The 13,037-nt window shown below is 41.7% G+C and overlaps 1 protein-coding gene across 1 annotated transcript; it reads left to right on the top strand.

The window, feature by feature from the left end:
• The first annotated feature begins 702 nt into the window (after nt 1–702).
• On the top strand, nt 703–12,038 carry LOC118364438 (ammonium transporter Rh type B-like). The gene is made up of 10 exons (XM_035745973.2): nt 703–1,100; nt 5,945–6,131; nt 6,298–6,448; nt 6,659–6,806; nt 7,079–7,245; nt 8,855–8,992; nt 9,656–9,789; nt 9,938–10,059; nt 10,246–10,319; nt 10,782–12,038. The coding sequence occupies exons 1-10, from the start codon at nt 914–916 to the stop codon at nt 10,857–10,859; spliced, it is 1,386 nt and encodes a 461-aa protein (XP_035601866.2). The 5' UTR covers nt 703–913; the 3' UTR covers nt 10,860–12,038.
• Nucleotides 12,039–13,037: the final 999 nt, after the last annotated feature.

The raw sequence follows: 13,037 nt of genomic DNA, 5'->3' as shown, positions 1-13,037 counted from the left end.
CCAAACCCAATGTCCCACAACCTTTCCAGTTGCTCCAGTCCAAACATCTCTACTACAGGCTCTTTTAGCTTTTTAACATTGTGACAATAAATTGTGTGTGTGTGTGTGTGTGTGTGTGTGTGTGTGTGTGTGTGTGTGTGTGTGTGTGTGTGTGTGTGTGTGTGTGTGTGTGTGTGTGTGTGTGTGTGTGTGTGTGTGTGTGTGTGTGTGTGTGTGTGTGTGTGTGTGTGTGTGTGTGTGTGTCTTGGCACGTTATCACACCTGGTTGCACAAACTATTCTGATCCCAAGATATTTTTATTTTATTTTACTTTTTGTCTGACTTTGAGGAGTCAATGGCATAACGGAGAGACAGCAATATGTTAGATCCTATACATGTGCAAGCCTGACTCTCTGCATGTATCTGTTTGTGTTTTTTAATTCACCATGGGCCTTGAACCATTAACCTAATGTTTCACCGTAGATCATGTAGGAAAAAGCTTTTTTTCAATATGAAGGGTAACCCCATGAAAATAGTTTTTAATGGGTCATTTTTCTTCTTCTTCTATGAATCTAGAGGAGTAACTGATCATTTTAAGGAGTCCTACCTCATTTCAGACCACCTTAACAGCAGCAATAGTGAAGGGGAGGAGCTGAGGTTATCTTGCAGCCTATGATTGGAGGCATACAGAAAGGTGGTGGGCATGAACATTTGCAACCAAAACGCACTAATTAAGTCAGACCAACTCATGTGTCAGCTTGAGTCCTCACTCCCTGCACTCCCACTCTCACATCGCATCACTGCAGCCACCAGTGCTTGTGAGTGTTAGTGTATGTTGCTGTGTTCCCCGCTCTGGAGCTGAGTTGAACTTTTAACCATTCACCCCTAAGGCCATAGTGCAGAGCCAGGAGAACACCCAGGTAACCCCACAGCCATGATGAATTCGGCAACTAACTTGCGGCTGAAGCTGCCCATGGCCTGCATCATCCTGGAGGTGATCATCATCATCCTCTTCGGCACTCTGGTGCAGTACGACGATGAGACAGACGCCAAGCTCTGGCACAAGGAAATCGCCAATGGCTCTTCCAACTACGACAACGACTTTTACTACCGCTACCCCAGTGAGTGACCGCAGCGAGAGGGGTAGGGTTGGGGTAACGAGACAGGTGGGGTAGTAGACATCCCTAACCACTGATACAGAGTCAGATACGTTTTCATCCTTTAAATGGTTATGGTTATGGTTAGGTAGTATGATGATCTGACCCTAAATCTGTGGATAAAGTTAACTATTTCCCTGTGAGGGTGGAGAGGATGGGGGATGTGGAGTCCATCTATAGAAGTGAAAGGATTGTTCTTATCCTTCTTTGTTATGCTTTGTCTATGTGTCTGAGACTTGCATGGTAGCAGAAGCAGATCTGTTGGTTGTTTAGGCAAGTGTCTTGTGTCATTCATGCCATACATGTATGTCAAGACAATGAACATGACAGAAAAGTTGTCTGAAGCTCAAACGAATCTGACGACTAAATCGGAAATAATTTATTTTCCTTTTGTGTTATGCCACATCTTGCTCCAAGGCTGTGTTTGGATATTGTCTTCCCACCTAGGGAGTCTAGCCCATCTGGCTTTCTTTGGGATGTTACGTACTTACAATATGGATGTGTGGAGGAGATTGGAGGTGGGTGGGAATGGTCATGAGAAATTGAGGTGAGCTGTTTGTAAGGGTTTGTAGAGGGGCAAAGCAACTCTGTTTTACGTTTGATCTGTGCTCAATGCTGTAGATTAGCATTCCCACTCCGAGACCCTTTGATATATAGGGCAGAGTGGGGTAAGATGAGCCAAAGGGGTAAGTTGAGCCACCCTTGTTTCTAGGAAACCATAAAATGAATAATATGACCAAATATTTAGGAAGAGGTCATGGGTTATGTGAAGGAATAAACCACATGGAAAAGTCATAGTGCATCCTTGTAGCTGTGTGGGCTAATATAGTCAAAATGTTTGTCCTTTGGTAAGTTGAGGGAATGGCCATGGGGTAAGTTAGGCCAATGGTTGAGCCTATTGCAGGTAGAGGAAACAGAGCCTGGCCTATGTTAAAAGTGTTTGTTAGGCGTTAAGCCTGTGTTAAAAGTGTTTGTTAGGCGTTAAGCCTATGTTAAAAGTGTTTGTTAGGCGTTAAGCCTATGGTAAAAGTGTTTGTTAGGCGTTAAGCCTATGTTAAAAGTGTTTGTTAGGCGTTAAGCCTATGTTAAAAGGGTTTGTTAGGCGTTAAGCCTATGGTAAAAGTGTTTGTTAGGCGTTAAGCCTGTGTTAAAAGTGTTTGTTAGGCGTTAAGCCTATGGTAAAAGTGTTTGTTAGGCGTTAAGCCTATGTTAAAAGTGTTTGTTAGGCGTTAAGCCTGTGTTAAAAGATGCTTGAAATGATTCAAATACAAAAAAGCGATTGTGACTGTGTTTAAATTTGTTCGGGAAATAAAGGTAATATTGTGGTAATATTTCATTCAGTACAGAAATTTGTAGGTGGCTTAACTTACCCTATCCCGGGGTAAGTTGTGCCAAGAGACCACATAGACCAAGCTATGTTTTCAGAAATGTAATGTTTACATCAATTCAGATTATTTCCAGGGATACACAACATCCTTGGTTGCCAAATGTTTTTGGGTGAACTTGTTTTACTTTCTGTGACAGTGCACTCCAGTTCACTGATGTACCAAATACATCATTCTCATTGTCAGTTTTATACTTGATATGCTCCGTTTTGCTTTGTGTTGTGGTGTACAATATACATCAACAGTCAACACAGTACATATTGGAGACATACGGAGACCTGAAAACAGACAATGTGCTTAAGTGATTGCATTCCGTCTGTCTGCGGTCCACTGAAAATAACTGGAAACTAGAAGCTCTTTGTCAAGTGGGAGGAGAAGGAGAGTTAAGTTCTCCAATGTCAATATGGAAACAAATCCGGCATGGGGAGAGATTTCTGTCCTTTGATTTAACCGTTTAGTATCTCAGATCTTTATGTCAATGTTTTTTTGATTAGCGTCAAAACCCTCTAACTCATAGGCTAATTTGAACAGCAAGAGGGAAGGAAATGTGGTCTCTGAATAGGTTATAGCATGTCTGTTGTAGTGGGTGTCCAATCAGTCACCAAGGGCAAAGGTATACTTTTCCTCCTCTGAACGTTGCTGTTCCACCTTAACAGATCAGTAATGAAATGCAATGGAAGACTGTTGGGGGGAGGTGGTGGAGGTATTGGGTGTGTCCAATTCTTAGCCTTGTTGAAAGTTCCTGTGTGCAACTAGTCCTACCTGTCACCACACCTTGAGGCTTTCCCAATACTGTCCCTATACTGTGTCATGCAGGTGGATGGTTGCAGGGTATCCCCAGGGTAGAAAGAGTATGAGAATGTCTGATATACAGACATGGGAATGTGTAGGAGGAATGTTTAATTTTCACATTCCCCCCATCACTGTCTAATTAGTGAACGGCCAGGGGGATAGGGGCTTCTGCGTGAGAAAGGGGCACCGGGGGGAGGAACGTGAAGGGAAAAAGTTGAGTGGGGAACAGAAGGTGGGAGAGAGGGTTAGGAGGGAGAGAGTGATTGTTTTTAGACAGAAGGAAATGTTTGCTTTGGCAGTCTGATTTGTGTTTATTGTCATGCCAGCAAGGCTTGTCATATGGATGTATATACACAGAAAGAGAGTTAGGGAGAGCGAGAAAGCAAGAGAAAAAGACTGTGTGGCACAAAAAGGTAATTAAGGAACCAAGTTGAGCTATCAGCCACTTTGGCTAGTAGCATGGTTTGCAGTTTTCCCTTGTTAAGGCTGGGGAGTCATGGCCTGGTCAATCATATTGACCACTGTGGTCAGTGTGGTTGACCAGGCTACGGGAGTCATGGGAAACTATGGGAGTTTAATTACATGAATCTCTGAGAGTTGGATCATGTGACTTTGAATTCAATTCAACTTTGAGGTTGAAGTCTGTGACTCTTTTGAGCTTTCAATCAATTGAGCACATGCAGATTGGACCTTCCCTTAAGCAGGTGAAGCTGCTTATGCATGTTATGCCAGGCTCACTATTTATGCTCTTGCCTCAAGCTATTGAGTGATTGAGTACACTGATTTCGACAAAGTAGAAACCTGTTCAAGGTTGGGAAAATTTGAAAGAGGAAGCACTAAAAGTCCACCAGAAGTAATTATTTCAGATCTTTAACCCGTCAGCTTCACTGCTGAATGGAAAATCACCTTCAAGAATGAAACTCACATACAGTAACAGGTGCACATCTGACTACTCTCATTGATCATGTCCTGTTTGGAACTTCAAACGTTTAAGGTGTAGTAAAACAAATTACGGGGGTTGAGACATGAGCTCCCCTAACTGCAACAAAAGTCACACTTTGGGGGGACTCTAATTGAACCATTCTCCTATTGGTTTAAAATACAATTTTGTACTGCTAAAATATATTACATGTATACATATTAAAATGGAAGCTTATTCGAAATGAAAGGAACACCCCCACCTCTCTGTCATGGTTTAAACCAGTGATAGTTGGTTCAGGTTCTTTCAACCGCATTCATCTTTCACATATTGCCTATCTGCCATGAGATTTCGCTAGCAAACTTGCAATATGGTATCGACTGGGTCCAACCCTTTAGCGAACTTGCAACATTGTTTCAACTGGGCGCTCAATTTCCCTGCGGATGAGCTCGGGACAGACACAACTGTATTTGCTTCCCCATTTGTCAGCAATACGCATCATTTAATTCAGGCTACAAGAGTGTAGGCTTAATGACAATCACCAAATATCATTAGACTTTTCGGTGTTTTGTAACAGGGGTGCACAGGGCAGTGTTTGGATCATGAATGATTTTGGAGTGGATGTGCAGGTAGCCTACTTTTGAAGGTGATTTGTTTGATAAGTGAAAACATCATCACTGGATGTGTTCATGCCATATTAAAAGGTAATACATGTTTACTGTTAAAATTACATGTCTTTACTATTAGCCCCATGGTAAGTTTTGTGCAGCAATAGGAAGTCCCGTGAATAAAATTGAGACCACCAAATGTCACGATATAATTCTCCCTCTGCTGCTCTATATATTGTCTGGGTGTGTAGGTTGACCTCATTGCTGTGAGATAAGAGATTTGCTATGGCATGTCAACATGTAGTAGAAGCCTACCATCTCCCTTAGAATTATGGCTGCTCCACTTGACACATGTCTAGAAAGAAAATGATCTCTTGATTGAAAGATACAGTCAGAATTAAGAGAACTGTAAGGTAGTCATTAGGTTAAAACTGGTCTGTATGTTGGCTCATGAGCACAGGTAATAGATTACCTTTAGGTCTTTTACAATAAATGTCAATGTGTGCAATTTTTTAAATAATTTATTTACCTACTCACTGGTGTTGCCCGTGTGTGTGCATGTTACATTTTCTCACCGCTCTGTAGGCGTCCTTCTAGGGGGAGTATTTGGGCCAATCTGCCAATGGGGAGTTGGGCAGTGGAAATATCATCCATGCCAATGATCAGTTGCCAGGCAACGACCAAGAGATATTGTCCCTACTCCCCAGTGCCATGTGGATGAATACGTCCAGTGGGCAGAGGGAGGTGTAGTAGGCTGGGTTAACAAGGCCAGAAAGCAGGTTGAATGGAGCTATCAGGCACAGGGTAACTTCTCTGTGTCCTTCTATGTAGGCCAACTGAGGTTCCCAAAGCCCCCTGTCCCGCTCAATTTAAATCACAAAATGTTGACTAAAAGGGATTGTTGGTGTTTTGTGGAGAAGTCACCAACTTAGAAAGATACTGCTATACTACTGTCATAAAATAAATAGTCTTTCTCACCAAACCATAAGAAGGGGATTGTTAATGTGTTTACGAGACTGACCACACAGGCAGTTGAATAGTGACAATGTGCATAAAATAATAAAATAAAAAATAATCTATAATGTGTTCTCTTCCTTTGTTCAGGCTTTCAGGATGTGCACGTGATGATCTTCATTGGCTTTGGTTTCCTCATGACGTTCCTGCAACGTTATGGATTTAGCAGTGTGGGCTTCAACTTCCTCATTGCGGCCTTCGCTCTGCAGTGGGCAACTCTCATGCAGGGCTTCGTCCACGGCATGCATGGGGGCAAGATCCACGTCGGAATAGAGAGGTAGGGCTCATGCACACACTAACCTACATTTCATTACTACAATAAACACAACACACCAGCAGATACATGTGATGTGTATACGTGGCATATCATACGGGTGTAAGTGTATACTGTAGTGCATCCCATAATAAACCCTATCATTAAGAGCTGTTTGTTCCTCCTGCAGTATGATCAACGCTGACTTCTGCACAGGCTCAGTGCTCATCTCGTTTGGGGCGGTCCTGGGGAAGACCAGTCCAGTCCAGCTGCTGGTCATGTCTGTGATTGAAGTCACCCTGTTCGCAGTCAATGAATTCATTGTGCTTACTGTTCTGGGGGTGAGTGAGTGTGTGTGTGTGTGTTTAGGTGTACCATTAAATGTACAATTCATGTCTTCCTGTATATGTCTGTATACAAACCTACAGTAAAACTGCTTTTTTACGTACTATTATGCCTACTCTCCTATTAGGCTTTCTCATCACTCTTGAATAATGTACTTTAAGACAAAGCTTTTTACACCCCTTAAATTAGACAATTTCCACCTTTAGGCCAAGGATGCTGGTGGCTCCATGACCATCCACACCTTTGGAGCTTACTTTGGCCTGATGGTGGCTCGTGTTCTCTACCGCCCCAACCTGGACAAGAGCAAACACAAGAACTGCTCTGTCTACCACTCTGACCTCTTCGCCATGATTGGTAAGAATACCTCCTGCTCGTTGTAAGCAGGAAGCCTGTACATTAGATACAAATAGCCACCATCAACAAGTCGGACAACTTAACCTTCATTTTCTGAAGATGCCAGTTGTGTTTTGACTGTACATACAATGCATGCCAATGTATGGGAATCTGTGTCATAATTAAGAGTACATCCACCTCCCCAGGAAATAAACCTTACCTGTAAGCTTGCTAAACTAAAGGACTATATTACATACCGGTATGCTAATACTTATTTTTCACTGACTGCTCAGGCACCATCTACCTGTGGATGTTCTGGCCAAGCTTCAACTCTGCTGTGACGGCCCACGGAGACGACCAGCACCGCACGGCTATGAACACCTACTATTCCCTGGCTGCCTGCACCCTGGCCACCTACGGCCTGTCTGCCGTTGTGGCTCATGATGGCAAGCTCGATATGGTAAGGGGCCGAGTACAGTGTGGGGACTTAAGAGGGAAATCAGGTCCCTAAAAGTAGTATAGGGCTAGACAGGTGATGCAGACTTGGGGAGACAAAGTAGGGAGAAGTAGGATTCTACAGGGACTATGCAGTGGAAACGAGGGGCTTAAAGTGGTCTTCCCAGATCATTTCAAGTGGGAGTTAGGGACTAGGCATGGTAGGGGAAGGAAGATTTTTCCCTGTGTTTGTTGTCAATACAATCTGGTTCAACTGTATTTTGCGTCATAGGCCTACTAGATATACTGTAACCCTATTAGATGTTATACATGTAAGTAAATATTTGGAATGAATCATGACTCCTTTGGGATTAAATCCTTATTGGCAAACTGAAGCATCATGCAGTATGTTTGCATATACAGACAGGTATTTCAACTCTTAAGTCGCTCTGGATAAGAGTGTCTGCTAAATGACTTAAATGTAAATGTAAATGTTGTCAACAGCTGTAGTCAGACGTGCTTGGTGAAAGTTTAACACAACTCTAGATTTCTTACATACTTACATTATTATCATTATTGTCATATTTACTCCCCTCGCTCTAGCACTTCAATGATTTAAGATATTAACATGAAACGTCCAAATGTGCAGACTGCACCAACATAGATGGCTTGAAAAACGTTTTGATAGTGTTTAGCTCACCAACAGTAACTCTTGAACCGTTCAAGCTAGACACCAAGTCAACTTTCACATGTTCAGGCTATCCTACCAATCAATCAATCTTTTAATCTACCCACGTTTTCAACTATAACCAGTCACTACCATCACTACCACTTCTGTAACTTATTTCAAAAACATAAATGCTTTAAAACAAGCACACACATTTTCTTCAGTAAATATACTTTTCTAGTTTAGATTTGATTGATCTATTCTAAACTATCAAACTATGAATCCTCAAACTTTCTCACAAGATACGATTTAAGAATTGGAAACCATCCCCACAAAATGCACGCTGAAGCATCACACCATAGTTACTATCTACCTTTAGAGCATACAGTCATGTGAGCCAGACAAAATATCTAGTTGCTATGTCCCTTGAGGACATGGCTGTCATCTACATCTCGTTCTGAAATCAAGACGGTACATTCCTGTCTAGATGGCAATCAATCTGAAGTTGTCTTTTCTATTCAATGGAGGGAGTCAGTGAACATAACACATGACCTGGTGACAGTAGTACCGTTCGAATCAGCTCAGATTATCTCATAGTTGGTGAAAGGGTAGTGTGTCCGCAGCATATCATCAAATCTGTCTGCAATCTGACAAGATTTTCACTACACCCGCAATAACATCTGCTAAATATGTGTATGTGACCAATAAAATTTGATTTGAACTCTACACACTCGCACACCCCCACTTTGCATGATGGCGATACCAAATTGTCACACAATGCTGCATTGGTTGGGATTTTTTTATTATTCAAGTATTACATCATTCATCCTACCTTCTCGTTCCTTGACATTGGTACTGTGCAAAATTTGAGAATGTGATAATTAATAATTAACATAAACGTATGACTGGACTCTGACAATCAACCATTTTGAACAGCATTTAAAAAACGTCTCTCTCCTCTCTTTAGGTGCACATCCAGAACGCTGCCCTTGCCGGGGGGGTTGCTGTGGGAACTGCTGGTGAAATGATGCTCACTCCTTTTGGCTCCATGATTGTGGGCTTCCTGGCTGGAACCATCTCTGTGCTGGGCTTCAAGTTCCTCTCGGTAAGACCAACCTGCCATTAGTAAGACAGGATATAGGACAGAAGTGTATGGAAATGAAAATGTATTATCCTCCTGAGACCTAGCAATAAAACATATCTGCAATTAAAAATCAATTATATTACATAAGAAGTGTTTGGGATGAAAAAAATGTTTTACAGAAAAAGAAAACAATTAACATTACAGTAAATGAGTACAGTAGGTACATTTGTTTTACAGAGGACATAAGTAAGCTATTATTTGAGAAATTAGTGCACTGCTCTGAAAACTCACCAAACTATTCCTGAGATATTTACTTACTATAAGCAATTGAATATCAAACTCACAAAAAAAATGATAATTACACAATTACACACACATAAAATGTGATAATTGTGTTGGCAGCCATTTTGACAAACAAAGAGAAAGTTATCCAGGTCACACTCCCACATGAGAAATCATTGAAAAGCCCAGAATGTCCTCTCAAGGGGTATCAGTAGGATATGACCGTTAATGATGCCAACAGAACAAGCGTATCTACTTACAACATAAACAGTCATGTTGAGAAACACATCCACTTAATATGTATATGGCACCTTTTGAAGGACATGAGGGTGCTAGGGGTACATAGACATCACAAACGCCCGCACTCATGGCACTGACAACTTTCCACCCCTGTCCTCTCAGCCTATCCTGGAACAAAAGCTGAAGATACAGGACACATGTGGCGTCCACAACCTGCACGGCATGCCTGGAGTCCTGGGAGCCATCGTTGGAGCAGTTACTGCTGCTCTGGCAACCAAGGACGTCTATGGAGATGGGTTAGTCTGCCTTTTTTTGACAAGTTGGGAAAGTGTGCCCTCTACTGGTTTTATGGTGAAGCTCCCACTATTGCGCAACAGACAGACTCCCGTCAAAGCGTGCATTCACACAACAGTTTCATTCAATACTCTACTCTCTGTGATGCAGGATGGCTGATGTGTTCCCTGACATCCAGTCTGGTGAAGTGGAGGCCTCGTTCCAGGGCATACGACAGGCCATCTCCCTGGCTGTCACCCTCTGCATTGCCCTCCTGGGCGGTCTTATCACCGGTATGTAGAGGGACTAGCTAGAGGATAAGGGGATTTAAATATTACCTGCGTGTTGTAAGCACATATAGTCATTGTCTTGACTGGTTTGTTTCACAAATGCATGGTGATATTAGAACTATGCTCTTTTGTCCCTGTATATTGTCCCTTGTGTCTGTGTGTAATTGTATCATGTCCTTTTTCTTGTAGGTTTTATTCTGAAGCTGCCAATCTATGGTGCTCCTCCTGACACCATCTGTTTTGAGGATGGCATCTACTGGGAGGTAAGTTTAGCTACTACACCCAGTCACTTTGTATGGATGAATGGACACACAGGACTCACTGATTTGTACATAGTGTTTGTGTGAGAGTGCAGGGCCATTCAGGCCCATGAAGGGTTAAAGATTGCCAACGATGGCATGCAGTTGGGCCCAATGTTATGCAATATGATATGTGGCCACAAGGTGTCATGCTTGCATTTGGTTACTGAACTCAAAAAACTGCTTTTCATCATAAGCAAAGCAGTCACCCTCAGAACACCAGGTGGTGCCATTTCACATGGTCAATGCATGCATAATCAGTAATTGACGATTCTCTTGATTTAAAAAAATATACAGATTTAGGAATGTCTTGAAATTAGTTAGGAAATAGGTATACTTGCATTTTTATGACTCGATAAGGTGAAAACATGGTCTAAATAAATCATCCACTACATAATTTTCTCTTTCCATTTATCTCTCTCTCAGCTGCCTGGTGAGGAGGGCTCACATGAGGAGTTGACCACTGTCAGGACACCGGACGAGGCAGAAAAGCTCAACGCATAAACACACACACACGCACGCACGGACACACACACACACACACACACACACACACACACACACACACACACACACACACACACACACACACACACACACACACACACACACACACACACACACACACACACTCACTTGAGATCCACACATAGTAGATTGTACAACCAGGATGTGGCAGCACATGGTGCTTGTGTATGTCTGCCATTTTTCAATGTGCCAATGACCATATCTGATTCACTAATATGGTGGTAGTGTGTGTTCAAATACTCCAGACCATCAGCAGAAGTGCGTTTCACTCTCAGAAGAAAACAATCTCAAGGTAACCCATAATGTGTTTACACCAGACAGAAGCATGCTATCCTCCAAGCAGCATGGGCCATGGACAGTCCATTGCAATATACCTCCTACCAGCTGCCTTATGTTATGTTCCTAGATGATCCTATGAAGCTACAGTATATGACAGAGCTGTAGACTTGAATCATGGTCTGAGAATTTGGATAGGACTCGTGAAACCTGTTTGATGATGCAAAAACAATGGATTAAGCTCATTTTAATTTAGTGTTTTTAAGATTTTGGGGGGCTTCTCCGCTCTTCTAAGAGATGTTACATGCACCAATGTTCAGGGAATTACACGTTGAACCATTTTTAAACATCCGATTGACTAAGGGAAAGGCAAATTCGCAGTAGGCCTCTGTGTTGTAAATTCTACATTAAAACCAAAGAAAATTGTACCTGTTATTAATGTAGATCGCTGATGTTTTCATGAATAGACAATCACTTTTATAGATGCAAGTCCATCATTAAAAATGTTAAGTATTCCAGACTAAAACTATGCGTAGATAGTTGAGTTTTGACGATTGAATATTCATTCTGGGTCAGGATTCTCCTTTTCTTCTATTTCTATACTATGCAATGTATTGGGTAGAGTTAGAGTTGCTATTGTACAATTATGTACAGTTGTGTATTGTACATAAATGTTTAGACAACATAAAATGTGATATAATTTAAACGACTAGCTTTCACCACTACAGACAAACCACTGAATCAAACGGATTATCTGCTACAGGGGACGAAATGGTGCCGACTTTGTTACACTGGAGAAAATGTAATTGCTGTGAATTTAAATGATAATTGAATAATACTTGTAACGCATTTTGGGAGAAATAAATCTTTCAAATGTGATATATATATTATTTTACATGTTATTATTTTATCTTGTTCATTGGACATTTTGAGTAGTTTTGTTCCTTTAATCCGTTCCTGAATATTTAATTGAGCCCGTAAATACCTCAGCGTTTTATGCCCGAAATTAGAATGTTTTTTTCCTTCATATACCACATGATTAACACTTTCTGGGATCAAACAGCCTAGGGAAGCAGCTGTCTTCGGCTGCATTTAGACAGGCAGCCATATTCAATTTTAATCAATCAGATCAGCTGAAAAAGAGCTGTTGTGAAAAGATCTAAACCGTCAAAAAACCAACTAGTGGAAAAGCAGATCCGAATTGGGCTGCCTATGTAAACGCAGCCTTTAACATGTGTCTTACATGCCTCGTTAAAAGTACCTGGAGCCAGTTCATTGTATTTGGGTATGCCAAATAAAAATGTGACTCACATTCACTTTTTGTTCTTCACATTTTCAAACAGTACATTTATATTTTCCAAATGGGCTATACATTTTTTTTCTCTCGCCTGAGTAGCCTCCTTTCACTGCCAAAAATAAAATGAAACCATCTAGTGTTCAGCGAAATAACAACACAATGTCAAATACAGGTAGCCAAGTAAAATAATTAACATCAAATCACATAAACCGTTAGTCTCGCGGGAATTCCACCAACGGTCTGAATGTAGCCAAAAGTAGCTGCTGCTCATGTTGGTATCTGTACTTGTTGCGCAAATGCCATGACAGGGAGACATAGTGGAGTGGTAACGCGCGTCCAAGCAGTTACTCCCGACACTTGGGTACACTGCAGCATCCACCGACAGGCTCTTGCTGCCAAGGGAACGTTTTGGACATTACAGTGAAAAAGGTTAACTTTGTTAAATCAAGGCCCCTGAACTGTCATGTATTTTCGGCACTATGCAATGATATGGGCAGCGACCATGTAAAGCTTTTACAACATACAAAAGAAGTGCGCTGGTTATCAAGGGGCAAAGTATTGACACGTTTAGCTGAAAGTTT

This window comes from Oncorhynchus keta, chromosome 31 (assembly GCF_023373465.1).
Source record: "Oncorhynchus keta strain PuntledgeMale-10-30-2019 chromosome 31, Oket_V2, whole genome shotgun sequence".
NCBI lineage: Eukaryota > Metazoa > Chordata > Actinopteri > Salmoniformes > Salmonidae > Oncorhynchus > Oncorhynchus keta.
This window is presented reverse-complemented; position numbering and strand designations above follow the sequence as displayed.

What these genes read in the sequence shown, in the direction of transcription:
- LOC118364438 (XM_035745973.2), top strand. Translation starts at nt 914, where the DNA reads ATGATGAATTCGGCAACTAACTTGCGGCTGAAGCTGCCCATGGCCTGC. An exon ending in TTGTGCTTACTGTTCTGGGG is followed by an intron (nt 6,449 to 6,658) that starts GTGAGTGAGTGT and finishes TTCCACCTTTAG; the next exon opens with GCCAAGGATGCTGGTGGCTC. An exon ending in AAGGACGTCTATGGAGATGG is followed by an intron (nt 9,790 to 9,937) that starts GTTAGTCTGCCT and finishes TCTGTGATGCAG; the next exon opens with GATGGCTGATGTGTTCCCTG.